This window comes from Rhizophagus irregularis, chromosome 29 (assembly GCF_026210795.1).
Source record: "Rhizophagus irregularis chromosome 29, complete sequence".
In the NCBI taxonomy this organism is placed as follows: domain Eukaryota; kingdom Fungi; phylum Glomeromycota; class Glomeromycetes; order Glomerales; family Glomeraceae; genus Rhizophagus; species Rhizophagus irregularis.
This window is the reverse complement of record NC_089457.1, coordinates 416,981-440,790: the sequence shown is the minus strand read 5'-3', so window position 1 is coordinate 440,790 and position 23,810 is coordinate 416,981. Positions and strand designations below refer to the sequence as shown.

At 32.5% G+C, this 23,810-nt stretch overlaps 2 protein-coding genes across 2 annotated transcripts; both read left to right on the top strand.

The window, feature by feature from the left end:
• Nucleotides 1–8,553: 8,553 nt before the first annotated feature.
• OCT59_019437 (uncharacterized protein) lies at nt 8,554–9,031 on the top strand (the record flags this gene model as incomplete). The annotated part of the gene is made up of 2 exons (XM_066143536.1): nt 8,554–8,573; nt 8,710–9,031. 2 exons carry the CDS (start codon nt 8,554–8,556, stop codon nt 9,029–9,031), a joined length of 342 nt encoding a protein of 113 aa, XP_066005274.1.
• Nucleotides 9,032–11,305: 2,274 nt separating this feature from the next.
• Nucleotides 11,306–12,634, top strand: OCT59_019436 (uncharacterized protein; the record flags this gene model as incomplete). The annotated part of the gene is made up of 1 exon (XM_025321391.2): nt 11,306–12,634. One exon carries the CDS (start codon nt 11,306–11,308, stop codon nt 12,632–12,634), a length of 1,329 nt encoding a protein of 442 aa, XP_025169003.2.
• Nucleotides 12,635–23,810: the final 11,176 nt, after the last annotated feature.

Here is a 23,810-nt window from a genome sequence, read left to right as displayed (position 1 = left end):
AAGGTTATAGAAGGTATTGGAGAAGATCGAATATGTGCTGTAGTTTCCGATAATGCGGCCAATGTTCGTAATGCACAAAAAATTATACATGAGAATCATCCAAAGATTGAAAATGTGCGATGCGTTGCACATTCTATCAATTTAATTGCATGCGACATCGTCAAGGAGAAGTTTGGGGAACGTTTATTAAAACGTGTTAATATTTTGACAACCTTTTTTAGAAGTTCTCATCAGGCTAATGCAAAACTTGCTCAAATAATTAAAGAAAAAGGAATTAGTGGAGGAGGATTAAAATTATATTGCAAGACACGCTGGACTACTGCTAGTGAATCCGTAAATTCAGTAATAAATTTGGAATCAGCACTAGAAGAAATGGCCAGCGATCACGATAAAGTGCTAACAAATGATAAAATAAAACCGATTATTCAATCGAGAAATTTTTTTTCAAATTTACGAGTTCTTGGATTTGTTCTGGATCCTCTAAGAAAAGCAGTACTTTCATTAGAATCGAGAAGAGCTACACTTGCAGATTGTTTCCTGAGCTTGGCAAGACTTGCAGCTACATTAAAAAAGTTACCCAAATCATTAAATCCTGCATTCCGAAGTCATTGTATCAAAGTAATAAATGAAAGATTTGATGAATTCGATGATGATAAGTATATTACTTGTTTTTTTATGGATCCCAGATTTAGAAACGCGCCACTTAAAAAATGCGCCCTCATGAGAATTATCAAATGTGCAGCTTCAATCGGAAAAAATTTAGGTTTCGACCGTTACGAAGCTGAAACTTTATGTGATCAAATACAGAAATATATTAATGAGCAAGAGCCATTTGACCTAGATATCGGTTTTGCTAAAGATAATCCCGTGAATTGGTGGAAATATATTAATACCGAACCAGAACCAGATGTCCTGCCAAGAATTGCAAGTTATCTATTTGCAATATGTCCTAACTCAGCAACTTGCGAACGTGGATTTTTGACTTTAGGATGGTTATTTCATAAACGTCGCTTAAATCTTAATGTGGATAAACTAGAATCCATGTGCAAATTAATTTTGTATTGGAAATCCAATTCAAAAACTGAACTTGGATTTTATGGAATTGATCAAAAAGAATACTCGTCTTAGTGATGATGAGATCAATATACGTATTGCAGAAGCTTTTGCAGAAGATGATGATGAGGAATATAATGAGGAGCAAGCTTCTACTCAGAGATTAACTACAAGCGGCGAAACAATACCCGAAGACAATTGCCGTGTAGTAATCGAAAGTCTATGGATTGATCAATTTGTTAATTTATCGCATGATTCAATTACTAGTGAAATCGGCGATATTCCAAGAGATATATTGGATGATTCAGATGAAAATAATGCGGAAGATGATGAAGTTGATGATAGTGGTAATAACAAGAGACCCGGAGAAGGTGACTATGATTATGATATAGATGATGTATTAGGTATGGATGACGGTGATAATAATGACGATAATTATGATGATAATGAGGAATAATAATAATGAGAAATAATTACAATAGTTAATCCAATGAGAATTAATTCTAATATCATGTGATTTAAATAATGATACTATTTAGGAAATAAATGATGTAATTATGCAGGGCAAAATATTCGCGATCAAAGTCCAGTTAACATATAATTATGCAGGCAATGCAGGCAATTGTAATTTTATATTATATTTTAAAACATTGCAATTTAATTAAGGAATAAGGATAAGCATATTATATTTTAAAAATAGTGCAATTTAATTAAGGAATAAGGATAAGCATATTATATTTTAAAAATAGTGCAATTTAATTAAGGAATAAGGATAAGCATATTATATTAGAATCAATAAGTTTTAAGGACTTCGTTAATTAAATTTATTACATTAGATCAATAAATTTTAAGAACTGCGTTACAAAAAAAAATTTAGAACTGCGTTAATTAAATTTATTACATTAGAATCAAAACTGTGTTTATTTTGTTACAAATACTTTAATTATGTAGAATGTTATTATGTTCATCAGTTCATGTTTTAAACATTATAACGAATTTTAAAATTATTATAAATATTATGAAATTTGAATTTTTTTTTCGCAATTCAAAACCAAATTGTATTTTAATTTTCAAATTGTATTTAATTTTCAAATTTCAAGTTACGAAAAAATCATAAAAATAAAAAATGGCAGCATTAGTACCTTTTGTCCCACCGCCACCACCAGTATTCCAATGGACAATTAACGCAGCTAGGCAATTAATTGCGGAGCGGAGAAACTTACATCAGCAATTTGAAAGAATTGCAAACCGTCATCATGTAAATGCATGGACAATAATAGCAAATAGGGTGTTCGTTGCAACGGGATTTGCAGCGACACCCAGGCAATGCAAACAAAATGGAATGCCCTCAAACAAGGTTATGAAAACCTCAGTAGGATAATAAATAATAATGATGACGACATTCCTATTATAAGCCCAAATAGTTTCGATAGAGCGTGTTCTGCTGATATGAACGATGAATTCTGGTTACAAACCGGTAATTATTATTAATTATTATTTTAAATTAATTTTATTTAGGCAATTCATTCAATTCATTAATATTTTTATTGGATTTTAGATCTGTTTAGACGAGAGTATCGACGGCAGTATGCTGCGCATGATCGACGTCGATATGAATATAGATTGCGAAGGGAAAGAAGAAGGTCGCGATCTAGGTCTCGATCAAGAAGTAGATCAAGAAGTAGAGATAGAAGACGAGATAGAAGTAGAGATAGAAGACGGGACAGAAGTAGAGATAGAAGAAGAGGTAGAAGCAGGTCCCCACATAGAAGATAAAGATATTATTAAATTTTAATTTTTATTATATTTTTAATCGTGTATTTTATTAGTTTAATATTAAATATTATAAAATAAATATTTACATACAAAAAATCATATTGTCTTTAATCTTTATTCTTATAAATTGTTTAAATGCCGAAACTCTAATTAAATCATATAGAAAGTATTGCCGAAACGCCGAAACAGTTTCGGCAAGTTACGGCAGTTTCGCGATTTTGATAGGTTTCGCAGTTTCGGCATTTCTTGATGATTTCGCGAAACTAGTTTCGGCAGTTTCGCGTACGCCATTCTGCCGAAACCCTCTAGTTTCGGCAAGCAACCTTAGTTACAAATACCCGGGGACATAGATGTTAATTGTTCTTTTTTACCTCGGAGGCGCGTAAGATATACAAGCCATCCTATGCCTCAATCAACAAGTTTGAATATCGAATCGGACGTATATAATACTAGCGAACAAAACACTGAAATGTCTTTGGGTAGCGAATCAAATAATGAATCTTACAACGAAATTTTTGAAGATTATTCACCTCCTCCGTATCAAGCCAACATGGATGCCGAAGAAAATCCAATCGATGATAAATTTTCATGGATTTTATTGTGGATAATGAACTACCGTATAACATACAATATCCCAGAAACGGCAACCGAATCTTTAATAAAGTTCATGAAAATAGTTCTAAACGAAATCGGTGGTAAAAATTTTAGAACTTTTCCAGATTCTCTTTACCTAGCGAAAAAAGTACTTGGTCTAAAAGACCGATTTCAGAGATTTGTTCCATGTACAAAATGCCACAAACTCTATAATAAACAGGATGTAGAAAACTTTCGTCAAAACGAGAGTTTATCAGTTATGAAATGCCACCATATCGAGTTCCCAAACTCGTCTCACCGAGGTACACGCACTTGCGACACACCTTTATCACGACAAATCGATGTTTCAAGAGTTCAAGCCGAATCAATATACCCATTTGCTGGATTTCGACAACAACTTTCTGATATGTTTTGTCGACCTGAATTCGAGAAATCCCTCCGACATTGGGCAAATCGATCAAATTCGAATAATATTTTATCCGATATTTATGATGGACGAATATGGAAAGAATTCAAAGATACAAACAACGATGATTCGTTAAATTTTTTCCGAAATGAGGTTGCCGACTCGCATCTTGGCCTCATGTTGAATGTTGACTGGTTTCAGCCATTTGATGGAACTAATCATAGTACCGGAGCCATTTATGCAGTTATCTGTAATTTGCCACGTAACATACGATTTAAGCGAGAAAACTTGCTGCTCCTTGGAATGCTACCGGGTCTGAACGAGGTGAGTCTACATAAAATTAATCATTACCTTGCACCAATCGTTAATGAGCTGACATCCCTCTGGGAAGGGATTATTCTAAATCGAACATACGAGCATCAGTTAGGAAAAAAAATTCGTGCAGCGTTGATAATGGTATCGTGCGATATACCCGCTGCGAGAAAAATTTGTGGACACGTTTCTGCATTGGTTTCTTGCCACTGATGCCAGAAAAAGGCAAATTATGAAAATCATCAGCATAATTTTGCTGGAATGGGAGATATGGAGGATTGGTTTGTTGCCAGGGATTCAAACGAACATCTCCAAAACGCACTTGGCTGGCGACGGTGTAATTCGGATGCATCAAGAAAGAGATTCATTAAACAGACTGGAGTAAGATGGTCAGAACTACTTCGCTTGCCTTATTTCGACCCAATTCGTTTCACTATCGTTGATCCAATGCATTGTCTATTTTTAGGCATTGCAAAATGGATTGTGAAGCGAATTTGGGTCGATCGAGAATCTTAACTTCAAGTATACTCAATGAAGTTCAAAAACAAATGAATCGATTTCAAGTTCTGGTCGATTTGGGTCGAATTCCTGGCAAAATCGACTGCGGGGAAGGATTTTCTAACTTCACTGCTGACCAGTGGCGAAATTTTTTCACAATTTATGCCACAGTATTGCTTTGGGACCATCTCTCAGCTGAAGATAGAAAAATTCTGACTCATTTTGTCAGAATTTGTTTGATATTGGTAAGTCAGATTATAGAATCCGACATGTTGCAGAAAGCCCATAGACGACTTGTTAAAATAATAAAGCTCATTGAGGTACAATACGGCAAGAATAAAATTACGCCGAATCTACATCTCTCGCTTCATTTGTCCGAATGTTGTCATGATTTCGGCCCATTGTATGCGTTCTGGTGTTTTTCATTCGAACGCATGAATGGAATACTCGGTAAGATACACTGGCCTTTATTATTATTATTATTATTATTATTATTATTATTATTATTATTGGTTTTAAATTTTCTTTTAAATACAACCCTTAGGATCATTACCGAACAGTAACAGAAAAATTGAACCAGAACTAATGCGTCGATTAATGAATGATAACCAAATCAGAGATATCATTACTTCTAGCGCTCAGATGAAAGGTCTTGAATTACTCGAAAATCATCCTACCGTTGGATCACTATCAGAAAATGACCAATTCGCTTCAGATGAAATGGAAAGGTTTTGGCTAAATTCAAAAAATATCCAAAAATCTACTGTTACTGGATGCGAAGCGTTTCCTGATGAAATGTTAAGACCTACTTCTGAAAATGTAGTATTATCACAATCGATGCTCGATTTAATGATCGATTATTATATTGCTACATATGAAATGTATAATTTCCGAAAACCATCTGATGCTATAGAGCAAGATGCGATAACTATTCGTGTAAAAATGGATAAATTTGGGAGATGTCGTATTGGATCTGAGGTGTTTGGCTCCGCGTTGTCATTTCGACACATAAAAAGTTCATATGTATTAGCCAAATTCATAACGACTGATGGAGAAGTCGATCGTTATCCTGGACAAGTCCAGTATTATTTCAAGCATGAAATTGACTTGCCAAATGGACCTACTGAGCATTATTTGGCTTTTATTAGGTGGTACCGACCAGCAAACACAGCAAATATTCGGTATCATTTTAGTATTGATGATACCGAAGAAACGGAAACATGCAATGTTGAATTATGAAAAACAGATTTTTTTCCTGAAAGTAGGGATTGTATTATTCCAGTACACAACATTCTTTGCCGATTTGTGCCCGCTAAATATAAAATTTCTTCTAACCGCAACGCAACTGAATATTTAGTGATAAATCCATTAAATCGCAAGTTTCACATTCGGTAATTTACTAAAAGCTACAGAATTTTTCTTTACAATAATTGTTTAACGAATTTTATGGAATTGGTTATTTAATAATAAATAATACGAATAAATTGATTTACAATAAAATTTGACGAATTTTTAACTTCAGTGTTTTCTTATTTTACTTATATGTCATTATTATTTATTGATATTAATTAAAATTAATTAAAAAATCAGTTAAAAATCGTCAAAAAAGTTTTAAGTCGATCGTTGTTATTAATAAAAATCGATAAAAAAGAAGTATTGGTCGATTTATGGTTTTTTTTATGTTACAGCTCAACCAAAAATCGACCAAAAATCGACCAGTTGATTTATGCCGAAATTTTTCTGAATTTTGTAATTAGCCGAATGTGTGACGAATCATGTGACGATGATGACGAACTTTTGACGAAAGGTATTAATGCCTAAAGAAATGATTTCGACCAGTGATATTGATTTATATTCTGAAGTGGTAGTTGTGGTAAAATATAATGAAACTTTTCTTTAATAGATTCCTCAGGTGATTTTTGATTATTCAATGTTGCTATTTGTTTCTCATTACTATATTAAAAAAAAAAAATAAATATGCATTTTAAAAATAGGTTTGCGTTATAAAACATATTTTTCCTAAAATTCTCCAGAATCAGTAATGAAATTACAGGTCATTCTTCCCAACGTGAACTCTCTGTTATTCTCTGATAATGTCGTTTGATTTCACATAAATTTGACTTGATATGTATTTTCATAATTCTCAAGTAAAACATAACCCTTAGTATTAGTAAAGGGATTCTGTCGGAAATTCCAATGATCATAGTGAAATATTTCCTTAAGTTTAGCTGCTCCTGCAAATCCTTCAAAATAACATTGATATTTGTGTTTAGCAGGACTATATTTAAACTTTTCTTCATTTTTAAAAAGATATACAAACACATTTTCTGGGAAAGTTTTGATAGAAAAACATTTTTTCCCAATAGCATGACGGGAAAATCCAAGTTTTTTTTTAATAAGAACAATAAAAGAGTTAATATAGTAAGACATTTGTTCTGAAGAAGGTTGGAGAAGCGAACAAAAGTGGGGTATTGTTTTGTTATGTGAATGTTTATTTCTTTCGTGAATAAGCAATTTTTGATAAGTTATAAAAGCTTTAAAACAAAGCTTGCAACTAATAGAAGACTGGCTCACCATAACTACGACACGACCTCTGAAAAAAAACTATGATGTGAAAACTAATATCTGATCAGCTAATCAGAGTTCGTGATTATCACATTGTTGATCAAGGTGACAGAATTGAAGATGAGCGAAATTAGCCCATATGAATAGATACGATTCCATCACTAGTTTTATAAAAAATGTTTAGTGTTAATTATCTCGTGATATATCAATACTAGAGAGATGATTTTACTACCATTTGACACGTCTCGATAAGATGATTCTAATGAGCTATTGCTCGTCTTTATACGATCACTGGTTGCTGAGTTATTTCGATTTTTGCATTTTTTCTTAAAATCAAATAGAACTGAATTGAACTGAACGGTTCTAGTTCAATTTTCATTCGGTTTTAGTTCTTACCTGAACCAGAAAAAAACTGCATCAAACTGACCCGTTCAGAGCTTTAATGAGGTTAATATAGAAGAAAATAAATATATTTATATTGCTGCAGATGAAGCAATTTATAGAAGAAGTATTAGCTATTGCAAAAAAAGTGAAAAAGTAAAATAATTCTTGGGCAATAGCATACAAATAAGAATATGATGTCTGCATTAATTACAATTTTTTTGGGATATGGTATATTTAATATGGCAGAAATATTAGGTGTACAGTTTTGGATAAATTAGAAAAAGATGTGCAGTCAAACCTTTATATAATGATATGTCAGGACTCATAAGAAAAAATTTAAAAAATATCGTTATATCAAATTATACCGATATTTATATGTCCTCATATATAGTGGGAATGTAAAATTTTATCAGTATATCAAGTTTTTAATAATGTATCGGTATATCAAATATCGGTATATCGAGTTCTGACTGTAGATTTTAGAACAACTTCAAGGGTACTAGAACTAATTTGGATCTCTGTCGGTATAGGAATTCATTTATATATAGAAAAGAATAAACAAACATTAAATGACATCTTAAAAAAAATAAAATTATAAAAGTTTGGTACCTATATTTTCAGTGGGCTAGTTATTGGCAAGCACATTAGTTTGGAATCCAATGGGGTATATTTGATCTCCAATATGAAAATCTAAAAGGCTTTTCCCCTTTATTTCCTGTTACTGGAAAGTTAAATTACGCAAGATCAATGTCATATCACCTTTATCATATAGAAAATGATCTCCAACTTCGTGCAATACTTTGTATGGTGCCATTCATTAATTTAACAAGTCATGGATATTTTCTTGCATATGATGAAGCATTGGAAATGTTTAATGTCAAATTTGTAAAACAAAATATGACAAGAATTTCTGCAGATAAAGAAGAACTAAAATTAAGAATTAGAGCTACACAATTAGAAAAAGAATGAATGGATATATTGATCTGTAATTACATTAATGATTCTGTACAAAGCTTCCAACCATGTCATATTTAATCCCAAAAAGAAAAAATTTGGGAACTTGTGCTTGATGCTTTTGAATCTGCAAATCCTTCTAAACATCCAATATTTGAATTCTGTAGTAATTTAAACAGTGAAGGAATTGATAAATTATTTATAGCATATGATATTGGAATTGAAAGATTGCAAACAATAGTTAACCAAGAAATTCTTTTAACTGAAAAGCATACAACTGTTAGAAGGAAGGCAAGAAATATAGTGCGCTTTACAGTTGCTAACATTAATAAAATGAGAAAGGGAAAAGAAGGGAAAAGAGGAGAAGATCGAGAAATAGGAAGACCAAAGGATAGACCAAGAGGTAAACCAAGAGGTAGACCAAAAGGTAAACCAAGAGAGAGAAGACAAAGAGATATTAACGAAGAGAAAGCAAACGAAAATTATTAATAAACTAACAATAAATAAAAAAAATAAAAGAGTAGCAACCCATTTTTGATGTTAATTTCAATTTTATTCAATTAAATAAAATTTGAATTACATTTCGTAAAACATTTTTAAAAAAATACAACAATTAATAAAATAAAAAAACAAATAAAAGAAAAAACCAAAAAGTAAACTTTGTTCAATTGGTTTATCACTGATACTTAAGGATGTTAACAGTTTGATCCGATTCATCCTAATCCAATTTTCATCAGTCCACAATCTGGAACCGGACTGAGAACCAGAATCGATCAGTCCTATAGGACTGTGGTCTGGACTGTAGTTTCATAAAAAAAATTTTAGCATTAGTTTGTTGCTTCGCATAATTTCTACCAAAATTAACAAAATTTCCTTATTTGGAATTTAGTGTAATCTTGTGCAACAACACACTTCAATTTTCGCGAAAAATTAAAATTTCCTTTTTTGGAATTATGTAACGTTAAACTGCCATAATTCGGGCCGGCACTATGAATTTTAGTTAAAAAAATTTTTTATAGGACCGTCTATAGGATTGACAGTCCTATCGGTCCAGTCCTAATGCGGTCCAGTCCAAAATCGGTCCCTAGGACTGGACCACGGTCTGGTCAGTCAAGACCAGACCATTAACATCCCTACTGACACTTCACGGCCCCCTGATAGATTTTCTTTGTTGTTGTTATCTGGACGTTTACGTCATTTCGTACGCCGCTCCTAACTTTTACCATTTGGCTTCACGATACTACTCCTCCATTTGCCAGTGGTTCTGCTTCTGCATTTGCTAGTGGTGCTACTCCTCTATCTGCTGGTGGAATAAAATGAAAAAATAATAAATATAAATAAATAAATAAATATATTAGAAAAGAATATACGTGACATCTAAACTTACCATCTGCTAAGGTGGCCTAAATTTACAAAAAAAATCTTACATCAGAGACTAAAGGTAAAGCATCCTTTCTAAACAAAAAAAAATAAATAAATAAGAAATTTAAACCACCGGCCACATATAACTAACTTTTAGCCAAAAATTAAATGAATAACAAGAAAACAACTGTAAAAAATGAAATATAATAAAAAAGGCCACTTACAATAGTAAAATTCAGTTTTTTGCAATTTGTGTGAAATCTGACTAAATAACCGTTATCATAAGTTTAGAAAAACTTTTTCCTCTCGTAAATTTACATATATTACTACCATTAAAACTGTACATTTCTTCTTACCCCAACTTAGATCTTGACAAAAGCTAGTTTTTAAAGCGATTTTTCAACAAATATGTTTATTTAACGAAAAGGGAAAAGTATGGATAAAAGTTGATGGAACACATGATAATCCATCGATTGTATAATTTACTTGAACGTGATACATAAGATTTTGACAAAATGAAGTGTTCCGATTAACATTACACAAAATTCGTTTAATATGAAAATGATCTGCGTGTGACATTTCCAGTGACTGATATTATTAAAACACATTAAAGCTTAATAAATAAAACAAATTTATTCTTATAACAATACTTTCACAAACTTACCAAAATCTCAATCATAGTCATGCACTTGATACGAAAGGAAAAAGAAAAAAATCCTAAACCTATTACCTTGCTACATTAGATTAGCAAATAGATATTAAAAATCTACCAACTGGGTATCATATAGGACATTCGCCAAAACCAAATGTTTGTAACACATGTAATGCTAAATTAAATAATGATAGTGATATTATCTGTGGATGTGTTATAATAATTTAAAAAATAGATGTATCATTATAAACAATATTATAAATGAGATGTATTTGATAATGTAAAATCATTTTTAAATAGATTACAAAATGGAACAAGAAAATGATGAAAATGTAGATGAAGAGGCGATTTAACTACAATATCATTTAAACTTTGCTTGATAGTAAAGAAAAAACAATAAAAATACTATTATTTATAATACAAGTTTATCAGTTTCTTTTTCATTATTCATAAATATAAAAACACTGAACCAGGGCATAGAAAACAAGCTAGAGAACGGATGTGTTTACTTAGTAAAAAAATTATGTCATAGCTACGTATTTTTGATATATGATATAAATAATTGTGTGACAATATGGGTCAGAAATCAGAATTTTATCATCTATTTAAAACCGTCGCTTGTTGATTAAGACCGTCTCTTGTTTGATCTGTAGAATATTTCTATAAATAGCTGTATTGAAGTATGGCAAGCCTACCGTACAGTTACAGTCAAGCAGTTCAAATGTCTCCAGAGAAAGTGAAAGAGCTAAATGAGCGTAAGAAAAAGTGAGAAAAAGTGTGAGGAAGAAAAAGATCGTGAGAAGGAGTTGTATAGTAAAGAATGTGTTGCCCGTTGTATCAACTTTGTTGTCGGTCAAGCAAGAGATGAAGTCGCTGACTTGAATATTCATGATAGATTTTCCTGTTATTTAGCAACAATACTTGCAAGGGACAAAGAAGTAGTTGCATTGTGGTTGAGAATTTTAAAAGATAGCAGTGAAATTTACATTTCTAAGAACTTTGATTGGCTCAACGAAGATGCGAAGTATATTGATGATATTACGAATTATCTGAAAGTTATATCGAAAAATTCTCCCATGAAATCAACAGATATCGAATCGGCTTTTTACCTGGCTGTGATGTCATACTGCAGAACTAAATTTGAGTTTAGATGGGATAAACTTAAGAATGATATTAATAATGGCGATAATGAACACGTTAAATCTTTAAGAAATTATATTTCGGCAGAGTGTGGTGATTCAGCAACTCCTATCAACATATCCCTAGTTTGTTACGAGTATTATAAGCAAATTAAAGCTAAAGTTAATCCTAACATCTCCCAAAAATTTTTAGGCCATATTAAGAAAGTGGGATCTTATTTTGGGTCTATTAAAGGTATCATAGATTGTGCAATGAATATACAATATAAACCACTATTCTCTAACATTAAAGTGAATAGCGCAAGCCCTGTTATCATAAATAAACAGCCCATATATTCATGGGAAAATATTATCAAAAGGTTTATTAACGAAGACGAAAACAAATATAATCGTTTCATGACTAGGTGTTTGGAAAAGCCTGGAGTAATGGAAAGAATCCATAAAGTATATACCGACAATGCCACAAAACAACTACAACTTAACGATAACGTTGAAAAATGTATATACTTACATGCGGAGATGCACATTTTGGCCTCCTTAATTATCGACAATGATTTTAAAAGTAGGGTGTTTATAGCAGTGTCAAAGAGATGCTGTTACTTGTGCGAACTTTATATTAATTTTGCAATAGAACAAGGATATAACATCGTCGTCCCCGGGAAACACCAGAAATTATATGATAGATGGTTACTTCCGCATGTAAAGAATAGCGACTTCAAGGATAAATCCCTGAAATATATACTAGAAAAACTTGATCAAATCATAGAGAAAAAAATAGAACGCTATACCAGGAGTTTACCGGGGGATTCTGACAGTGGCGGGAACAGTCCAGATTTAGATGATGATGGTAATAATAGATATCAATATATAAAATATAAGGGATTTATAGGAAGGTTTGATAATGTATGTAACAAAATGGAATTAAAATTTAAAATTTAGAAAATAAACAATGTATGTAATTTTCATTTTGTGAGTTTTTATATAAAATATTATAATTAGGGAATATTAGGAGAAAAAAAGTGTAATTGCAGGAATGAGCATCAATAAAGCATAAAAGTTCAAAGCGAAATTATTTTTCTTGTAAATGAATGTAAAAAGTTAATTTAAAGGATAATGAGTTTCCATACTATCTAATGCTACTTTTCGCCTATCTACTACTACGCTTTCATTTCTATTCATATAATATACAAAATTATATTAACGCAAGAGATGAAGTGATTTCGGATATACCATGGACAAAATATCTTGACCATTTCGGCCGATTAGTTTTTGTTTACAAGCACTCAATTAATGATCGTTGATATATTTGGGGTTCAAATAAATAAAAGAGTTTCATTAATCAAAGGTTTATATAATTTGTAAATGGTCTATGGATCGATCTTTAATATTAATATGACCACATCACATAAATCTGATCAATGAGCACTTCTCTAATTTAAAAAAATAATTTACCTTTTTTTTCTTTAAGAACTGACTTGGATTTGAACTTGGACTTTGGAATGACTTGGATGGCTTGGATTTTGTAAGGTAAATGTAAATTTCTTTTTTCTTTTTTCTTGGAAATGTCATTAATGTTCCTTTTACTTCTTTTCTTTACTAGGGAACATTCTTTCTGGGCCTGGATTTCGGCTTAGGCTATAAAGGTTAGTTGGAAAGGGTATTTTAATGTTTTTTTATTTTTGGGAATATTATTAACGTTTCTTTTGTTTCTTTTCTTTAAGAAACACCCTTCCTGAACCTGGACCTTAGCTTGGACTATAAAGATAAGTTGAAAGGGTATTTTAATTGTCTTTGAGAATGTTATTAACATTTCTTTTTCTTCTTTTCTTTTAGAGAGTGTCTCCTTGGACTTGTTTTCAGTTTGGATTATGAAAGGTAAGTTAGAGTGGGGTCATTTCAGTTTCATTAAAATATTACTAATGTTCATTTTCTTTCTTTTCTTTAAGGAATACCAATCTAAACCTAGATGTTGGCTTAGGTTATATATAAATTTAGTTGAACTTTTGTTGTTTTGTCATTGGGAACATCATTTAACGTTCTTTCCTTTTTTTTACTTAAGGAACGCGTGGATTTTGACTTGGGTTATGAAGGTAAATTAGAAGGTGGAGATTTTCATTTTTTTTTGCTATTGGAAACATTATTAATGTTCCTTTTTTTTTCTTAAGGATGTTCTTTCAGATTTAGATTTTGGCTTATATTTGAATTGTAAGATAGGAAGGAATATTTTATTTATTTTTTTTATTTTTTTTATTCGGAAACTTTTGCCCTTTTTTTTTAAAAAAAAATTTCAAAATAAAGGAAATATTTGAAAATTTTGTTGCTGAGAATCTGTTAGGTTGCCAACTTGCCAGCTTGTCAGTGAATTGAAAAATAATGAACATGCGATATGTTATATATATAATATATGTAAATGTATAATTATAAAATACAGTAGTATCATTAGTATGATACCTTTATTACCTTTACCTTTAAAGACCTTTACTTTTACTGTTTTATTTGAATAATAACTTTTTTGATATTTCATTTGAATGCCTGTCCAATTGTCTTATTTGCTTAGATTGTCAAAAATATTTTTTCAAAATATTATAAGAAAATTAATCAATATGATGCATGAAAAATTGAAGTAATAACTGCCCTAAATTAAATTTTTAATGCCTATATTTTATGAAATTCAATAAATGAAGATAAAATAAATATGTTTACTTTATATTTTTAGTTTTATTTTATATTACAGTCAGACCCCCATATAGTCACCTAATTGGTTCCCATAAAATTAGTGATGTATAGGGGTGTGATTATATAGAGATCCTGGGCGAAACCGAAATATTTAGTCATTTGACTAAACCAAAATAGTTTAGACATTTAAAATTAAAAGACGAAATGCCGAAATTCAATATTCCATAGTATTTCCATGGATTTTTTATGGATTTCTATGGATTTTTAATTATAATAATTGCTTATAAAAAAAAAAATAATAAATTTATATTAAAATATAATATTTTTTAAAGGAATTTATAAAACTATTTTATTTATAATATGGATCATTTTAACGTTCACCGGAGGTGAAATTCACCATATCACGTGATATTTATTATTAATTAAAATTTAGTAAAATTCATCGCATCAAATTTTTTTTGTATTTGAATAAACATGTAAAAAAAAGTTTTTTCTATTGACCATTTAAGCATAAATTTTTAAAGTTTTATTGACAAAAAGTTTCTTTTTAAATTAACATAACTTCAATTAAACTAGTATTACACCCATCCACTAACCATTTAATCCAGATTTTTTATTAATTTAAAACCTATAGTATAAATGCATAATATATAATCCTTTATAATAATGAAAATGAAATGAAAGTGAAATAGGTTGATGAAAACAGAAATGGGATGATGTAAAACAAAATGAAACAATACAAAGTGAATTGAGATGATGAAAAATAAAGTGGAATGTTGCAAAACGAAATGGAGTGATGAAAAACGATATGGAGCGATATGGAGTAATGAAAACTGATATGAAGCGATATGGAGTGATGAAAACCGATATGAAGCGATATAGAGTGATGAAAACCGATATGGAATGATATGAAGCGATATGGAGTGATGAAAAACGATATGAAGCGATATAAGTGATGAAAACCGATATGGAGCGATATGGAGTGATGAAAACCGATATGAAATGATATGAAGCGATATGGAGTGATGAAAAACAATATGAAGCAATATAGAGTGATGAAAAACGATATGGAGCGATATGGAGTGATGAAAAATGATATGAAACGATATGGAGTGATAAAAAACGATATGGAGCGATATGGAGTGATGAAAAATGATATGGAGCGATATAGAGTGATGAAAAGCGATATGGAGTGATGAAAAGCAATATGGAGTGATGAAAACCGATATGGTGTGATGAAAAGCAATATGGAGTGATAAAAAGCGATATGGAGTGATGAAAAGCGATATGGAGTGATGAAAAGCGATATGGAGTGATGAAAACCGATATGAAGCGATATGGAGTGATGAAAAGCAATATGGAGTGATGAAAACCGATATGAAGCGATATGAAGTGATGAAAACTGATATGAAGCGATATGGAGTGATGAAAACTGATATGGAATGATATGAAGCGATATGGAGTGATGAAAAATGATATGGAACAATATGGAGTGATGAAAAATGATATGGAGCGATATGGAGTGATGAAAACCGATATGAAGCGATATGGAGTGATGAAAACCGATATGGAACGATATGAAACGATATGGAGTGATGAAAAATGATATGAAGCGATATAGAGTAATGAAAAACGATATGAAGCGATATGGAGTGATGAAAACTGATATGAAACGATATGAAGCGATATGGAGTGATGAAAAATGATATGAAGCGATATGGAGTGATGAAAAATGATATGAAGCGATATGGAGTGACGAAAAATGATATGGGAGCGAAAGGGACAATGATAAATGAAAAGGATAATTAAAAACAAAGTGGAAGCAAAGGGAATGGTAGAAAAATAAAAATACTAGCAATAAAAGTGAGTCTTACCTTAACTTCTTGAAGTTATTGAAATTGTTGTTTTCTAAAAAACAAGTTAACAAGTTAGCATAAGAGAAAAAGAACATTAAACTAGCGAAGTAATAAGAAAATAAAAAAAATCTTACCTTAAGAAGTTCCAGTAAAAGCTGGTCATTTTGAAAATAATACTACAAGAAAGCAAAAAACAAAATATGCGTTACGCGTTTGTGTAATATGAAATCACCTGGTGAATTTCACCGGGGTAAATTTAAAATTTTAATAATTTTAATGCATTGCAGATCGAGGTGAAATTCACCCCGGTGAAATTCACCGGAGGTGAATGTAAAATTAATCCTTATAATATAATTTAATATATTTTTATAATAAAATTATAATTTTATATAAATAAAATTTAAACTTAAAAAATATTACTATATAGTTTAGTCAATGACGAAACCGAAACTAGTTGGTGACGAAACCGAAATTTTTGGCAAAAAGAGTTTAGCCAGGTATCACTATGATTATATACAGGTACTATATCTTAATTTTGGCCGAAATTAGTAAATTATAATTTATAAAATTACGTGATCATTACAGATATTTCCTTTTTTGGTGATAGCTGTTCCACAAAAAATTTTTTGCCGGTTTTGTGTTGGAATGTCATGTAACATTAATTCCTAAAAAGGAAAGAAAAATTATATGTTTCGTAATTCTGGGCAAAATTGTTTTTTAGCCGAAATTATGATGTGATTAATAGAGGTCTAATCACTAATAGAAATGATATATCTGTTTGGGATTACAGTCAACTCTCTTTATAGTCACACATTTGGGACAGTCCATATTTGGTGATTATGAGCAAACAGTCTTATGACTTTATCTTTTATTATAAATTTTTAAACGAAGAGTACAATAAACAAATCGAATAATATTACAAAATATAGAAAATTAAACAAAAAATAAAAAAACTAGCTTCACGATTCATACAAGTAAAGAAATCTAAACAAAATAAAATTAAGTAAAGAAAAACTAAACTATTACAGAAACGCATACCCCATCTTTACCCGAAGGCCAGTGTGAGTCAACTATCCAGCATGTCCTAAGATCCAATCCATTACCAAAAAGAAATCCTAAGTAGAGGCTGAACTGTTAAGCGGCGCCAAAAATCCAAGTGCGAGATCCAAGATCCACCACGGATTATAGAAAAGGAAACCCAAGAAACCCAGGAATCCAAGGAAACTGTCGCCAAGGAAGGTGTCGAAGTGTTGAAAGGAATGTTAGAGGAAGGAAGAAAAGTAGAAGAAGGCCCAAGAGATGACGATTTCATTTTTTTTGTAATGCCTTGAGCTGATTCCCAATGATGAAAGAAAATGGAACGGCACAACCAGATTTGTACATAAAGGTCAAAATGAAAGTCGTGCAAAGGTGTATCTAAGATAGACCATATGGTAAATGAAGAAAAATAATTTCCAAGAAACATTGTAAGGGATATCGGTATTAGTCCTCGTGTGAATCGCAGGCAGAAAATTGAAGGAGGGTCACAATTCCAACAATCAAGAACCGTAAATTCAGCAGCAAAAGAGTCCGGTAAGGGTATTAAAGATGACGCAGAAAGGAATTTATCAAGAAAATTAGTCCGAAGAGCCAATAGTAATGTTTTAAAGGTAATTAAAAGGCTAAATTCTGGTAAGATATAAGGACAAGTCCACAAATGGTCTAAAGTCTCTGGAAGGGAGTTACATTGAGGACAAAGCCAACTCGGATTATAAAGATGAGGTTTTCGTCTCTGAAGAGTTGTAAGCGTCGGAAGCATATCCAATAGTAGCTTGATACGGAAACTACAAAACTCGGAACGGCCATTCCAATGAGAGACAAATTGCTTATTGTTATTGAGACAAAATTTGGTGCATGCCCAATCAATATCAGAAGTTGAAGAATAGGAATTAAATCTTGGTAATATAGCAAGAGTTAAAAGACTTTTAGCATCAAGAATATCTCTAATAAATTTCCTGATATTCATATCCACAGGTAAGGAATTAAATTGTAAAATGCAAGGAGCCAGCAGTTCCGATGATGGATGAGAAGAAAGATACAAGTCAGTATGAGCGGCTTTGGCTAATGCATACACATGATTATTCAAAGGGTCATCAGCGTGAGCAGGAACCTTGATCAAGGTAACATCCAGATTCTTTTGCAACATAATAGTGCGTATGGAAGACTACAAAAGGTGGTTGGGTTCTTTAAGCATTCTGGAAATAAAAGGAGCATCCACATACAAAGACCATAAAGAAAATAATTGGGCACAATCAGTGGCGACAGTAATCATTGAATTCCGAGGGAAGGAGTCCAATCTGTGCAATAAAGCAAAAACTTCTGAACGTAGAGCAGAAGGAAAAATGGAAGAAATGATATTATAATGGGATTCCAAAATAAATCTATCAGGATCTATAGCAGTCCATGCATAAGCCATCGAAGATATCGGATGACTAGAAGGAGGAAGGAAGGAACTATCAATATAAAGTGTAGACACCGAAGAAGGAAGTTGGATATCAGAAATCCTAGACACTTGATTATTCATAGGAGGTAGTCGAACCGGAGCAAAAAGGTGAAATAGTAAAAGAGATTTGGCATAGCCTAACGAAGCAGAAAGTGAAACCGAACGAGTATCCGCATGTATATAAGTATGAGGTTTCATAGGATAACGGATCAAACTTGATAACGGAACATAAGAAAAACATCTTTCAGAGGGACATCGTTTAAGTAGAGTCTTAGAGGTAGAGGATCGCGAGATAGCAGAGTCACATCCTTGGCATGCTGTAAATTCAGAAAGCAAATCATCAACCGAAGTCGCAATCCAATGTGAGATAAGAGCTTTGTTACGTGGAACAGGATAGGTAGTAATCACACGGCCAACAAGAAAAGAATTAGTATTACGATTAAAAGAAATAGCCCATTGAGGGTTAAACCAATAATTTCGACTAATATCTATAGAAGAAATAGAAGCTACAGTATGAGAACTAGGAATTCTAAATTGTTGTAAAATAAAAAAAGAAGATGAATTAGGAATAACAATAAGATTAAACAAATAATTAAACCAAGCAGGCACAGATCCTTTGTTCGATACTCGTTTAAGAAAGTGTAAATCTTTCCATAAGAGAAGTCGAGAGCCACACGGTGTAATCAATTGAGCAAGAAAATGAGTACAGAAATTTTTCCAAACATTTTTCATGGAAATAAATAAATCTTTCGGTAAAATAGACCGGAGTGGAATCGCCGGATGTAAATCTTTTCTCAGAGGTCGGAACAATAAAGACCACGTGATATTTAATCGAGAAGAAAACAATAAAGAATTGAATAAAGAATGTGTTCGCAAGGAAAAGGTATGGTACCATAGTTCCAGGTCGATAGTAGAAGGACAGGCGTCACAGTCCAAAAAACTTTGGAGATAAGTAATCATATAATTGGCAAAGAGCTTATATGAAGGGTGAGAAAAAATTTTCTGCCATGAAGCCACATGGGATGATAGAAATCAGCCAAACGCTTGTTGAATAGAGAATGGTAACAATGTGAAAAGCGCAGGAAGAGGGGTGACTGAGGCAAGGCCAGCCTTCTGACGAATAAGGGAAAGCATTGGAGAAACCATGCGATTAATGGTAGATTCGGCAAATAATGTGGTTTGTAGGCAAAATTCTAGCCTCGGAAGTAGGACAATGTTATAAAGGTAGGCTATATGTTGTGCCAAAAGTTTTTTAGGACTGAGAAGAGCGGCCATGTCCTTAACCATGGAAGTGATTTGATTATGAACAAAGCGAGAAGAAGCCGAAAGACAGAACCAAACACCTAGAAAACGGAAAGATGTGGATAAAGCTAACGCTTTTAAAGTAAGAGTAGAACTTGAAATTAAAGGAGAGGGAGAGAGGTCAAACACTATAGTTTGAGAAAATTGTTCAGAAGAAAGAAGGATATATTTTGCTGAATTGGCTTGAGTATTATTTAAAGTATAAAATTCAGCAGTGATGGAAAGGCGATCTTCAATTCCTCGTTTAGATGAAGCAATCAAAGTAGAATCATCCATAAATGTAATATGCGAAACAGAAAGATTGTGTTGTTCATATTCAATCGGAGAATGCAGAAGATTTCAAAATGAAGGGATCACAAGCTTCTCGATTAAGTGTGGTAAGTAAAGGGTCCAAGTAAATAACCCATAATAATGGAGAAATGATTTCACCCTGGTCAATACCAATTCTAACTCTATATCCAGAAGTATCACCATGATGGGTAATAATTTTATTATTACGCCTTATAAAAAGGTTAATAATAAATTTAATTAACAAAGACGGTATGTGCAAACGAATTAAAGCCAGTCTGAACATGTTTAAATCAATTGAGTCAAAGGCCTTAGAAATGTCCTGGGAAACAATCTATAATTCTTGGTCATCGCTTTTATCAAAGCATCGTTGATGAATAATAGCATCGAGCATTTTAATAGGAATATCAGTAGAACCGCCTGGTAATCCAGCAAAATTACCACCTTGCAGCACGTGGTTATCAGCTAGGATTTTTGAAAGTCGAGTTGTAATGACCTTAACCACACATTTTCGTACAGTTTCCAACAAGGTAATAGGTCGTGTATTCTTTAGTTGAGCGTCAAATTCATGAGGCTTCGGAATGGGATAAACAAGCGCTTCACGCCAATCTGCAGGAACATCACCATGAATAATACAGGCATTAGCTAAAATAAGAGACAAATTAAAAGCTTTGCCAGTTAAGTGTTTGAGCATCTCATAAGAGATCTTGGAGGGACCAGAAGCTTTATTGTTAGGCATTGAATTAAGAGTGTTCTTCCATTTATCATCCAGAATAGGAGACAAGACCGAGTTATACAGTGACGAATCAATATCAGAAAGAGGAGTATATGCTTTTTGCCAACGTGGAGGAAATGAATCTGTAGAAGAATATTGGACCAATGGAGGAGTGACAACCGATTGGAAATATTTAATAGCAGCTTGTTTGATATCAGAAGGATCAGTAAGTAATGTAGGTTTGGAGTCAATAACAACTAAGACTCTATCAAGAATGATAGAACAATGTTCCACTGATAGGGCTGAAGAAATAAAGGAGCCCGGAGACATAGAGAAATGTTCATCTCTAAGAGCAGTGTAATATTCAATGGAATCTACACGATGTTGATGAAATTGTGTGGAAAGATAAGCTGAGACCAAAGCTTTTTGTGAACGCAAAAATTTGACAAAAGTAGGGAGTGGTCTTGTACTATAAGCAGGTATAGTATAATCTGTTAAAAGAGATTTAAGAAGGATTAATTGGGTAGGTAAAGAATTAATCATTTGTGAAATTTGAGCAGGACGACTAGGCCTAGATGTGGTCAATTTAAACAATAATCTATCCAAGAATTTGTTAATAGCAATAAGCATTGTAAGTTCGGGAGGATATTTATGATGATGAGTATTGGATACATGTTGAAATGGTAGAGAATCAATGGCACCACCAAGAATAGAACGTTTAAGAGCGTGCCAAAGTTTGTCTAAGGAGAGAGCTGATAGTGAAGATATTGAGGGGTGGTGTGTGGTCAAATATAACTCGAGACGTGAGTTTACTTCATTGGAAAATTTGTTCCAAGTGTCTTCTTTCAAATTTTTGTAAAGAAAGATGGTGCGTTGTTCGCTTTTCTGTTTAAGTCTAGCTTTAGCTAAAGTAGCGAAACAAGAGCTAAAATCAAAGGCCGTTATAAGTACACAGTGATCAGTAAACTGATTATCATTCAGCTTAGGGCAAGTTTCAACTTGAGAGAGAAGACCGGGAGCAGGAAATCCAGGGGATGACCAAATATAGTCAAGTCTTGAAGAACCATTTTGATGGTAAAAGGTAGGACTAGGACCGGAAATCGAAGAAATATGGGATTGATGATCCATAAAATATCGAGAAGAAAGTGATCACAAAATTTTCAAATGATGTTGAGAAAGATGTGAATGTGAAACTTCATCTGCATTAAAATCACCAAGGATAACTACATGATAATTATTAGAACGGGCTTTATCAAGCCATGAATTAAGTTGAGCAAAAATAGCATCACGTTCTTTGTAATGAATAGAATGATAAGGAGGAATATAAACAGAAATAATAGAAATTTTTGTCTGATGAAAAAAAAGATCTAGTTTTAATAAACGACCATTCCAAGGATCGATCTTCTGAACATGTTTATGTAAAGGATGGTGAAGCAAAAGACCAACACCATCATGTGGTCGTGAATTAGAAAGGGAAGGAGCCCAATAGGACTTAAAATTATATAAGGAATGTTCATTTTGATAAATAAATTTAGCACCAGAAGAAGTAAGGCGAGTATCATTTAAAGATAAAACGCCAAAAGAAGAATGGAGAAAATAATTTAATAAATGCAATTGTCGAACAGGAGAACACAAACCATTAACATTGATTTGTCCAAAGTTAATAAGAGGGGAAAAAGGAGAAGAAAGATTATTAGGACTATTAATATTAGGTATCGCACTATTAGGGGAGTGAAATCCCTGTGATGCACCCGATATAAATTGGTGTTCAATCATTGGAAGGGGAGGGGTTTGAAGGAGAGAAGGAGTCCAATTTTTCCATAATCAAACCAAGTTGGGCAGAAAGATTCTTTTGTGTATTAGTAACATTAAAAATTTCCGATTGTAGACGAAAAGCATTAGCATCAGGGGCAATAATAGTAGGTCGAGAATTAGGTAAGGGAACATGTCGTCTTGATAGGACGGAGTTAGGATTCAAAGCTGAAAAGGAAGCATCTGGAGAAGTATCCATAAGAGAAGGTGAAGTATGAGGAGGAAGATTGAATCCTGAATTCGTGTCATGGGCTGAGGTATCATCCCATCCATTACCAAAAGAATGAGTTTCTTGATCATCATGAGGTGGGTATAAATCTGAGTCACCAGGATTATTGTTATCATAATTCATCACTGATTCGAGCTCAGATATTCTATAATCATGATGCGTGATAGTATCTTGCATCCAGGAAACAGTTTCATCGAGAGATTTGAGGGTAGTAGCAATCTCTTTGATCTGCGCCTTTAACTCATCAATAATATGTTGAGGAAGTATATAGGCAGAATTGTCAGAAGAAGAGGTATGTGTAGAGCTATTAGGATGAGGTTCTGGTGGAGGTTGAGTAGTACCAGAAGAATAACCATTGTTATTGGGAATGTTATTATTATTACTGTTGTTGGTACAGTTGTTACTACAAGAAGTATCAGGACGAGAATTATTAGTACGATTATTACTGGTATTAGATCGGGATGAAGAAGAATAATTGCGGGATCTGGAATTAGATCATGATCTTGAACGGGAATTGGATTTATCACGTGATTGGCGTGAATCCTGGTGACCACGTCGAAGACCAGTATTGAAGCGTGAATATAGTTTGTTAAAGCGATCGTCCACTTTTCGTGTAGAACGAGGATTACAAACAGAAGGTGAACAACCAGGACGTCCACAAACATGGCATAAAGTATGTGCTTCATTGTGAGGGTGCCACGTCAACCCTTTGCCATGGAAAGCTACAGTCATTTCTTTTGCAGTCTCAAGAGTGT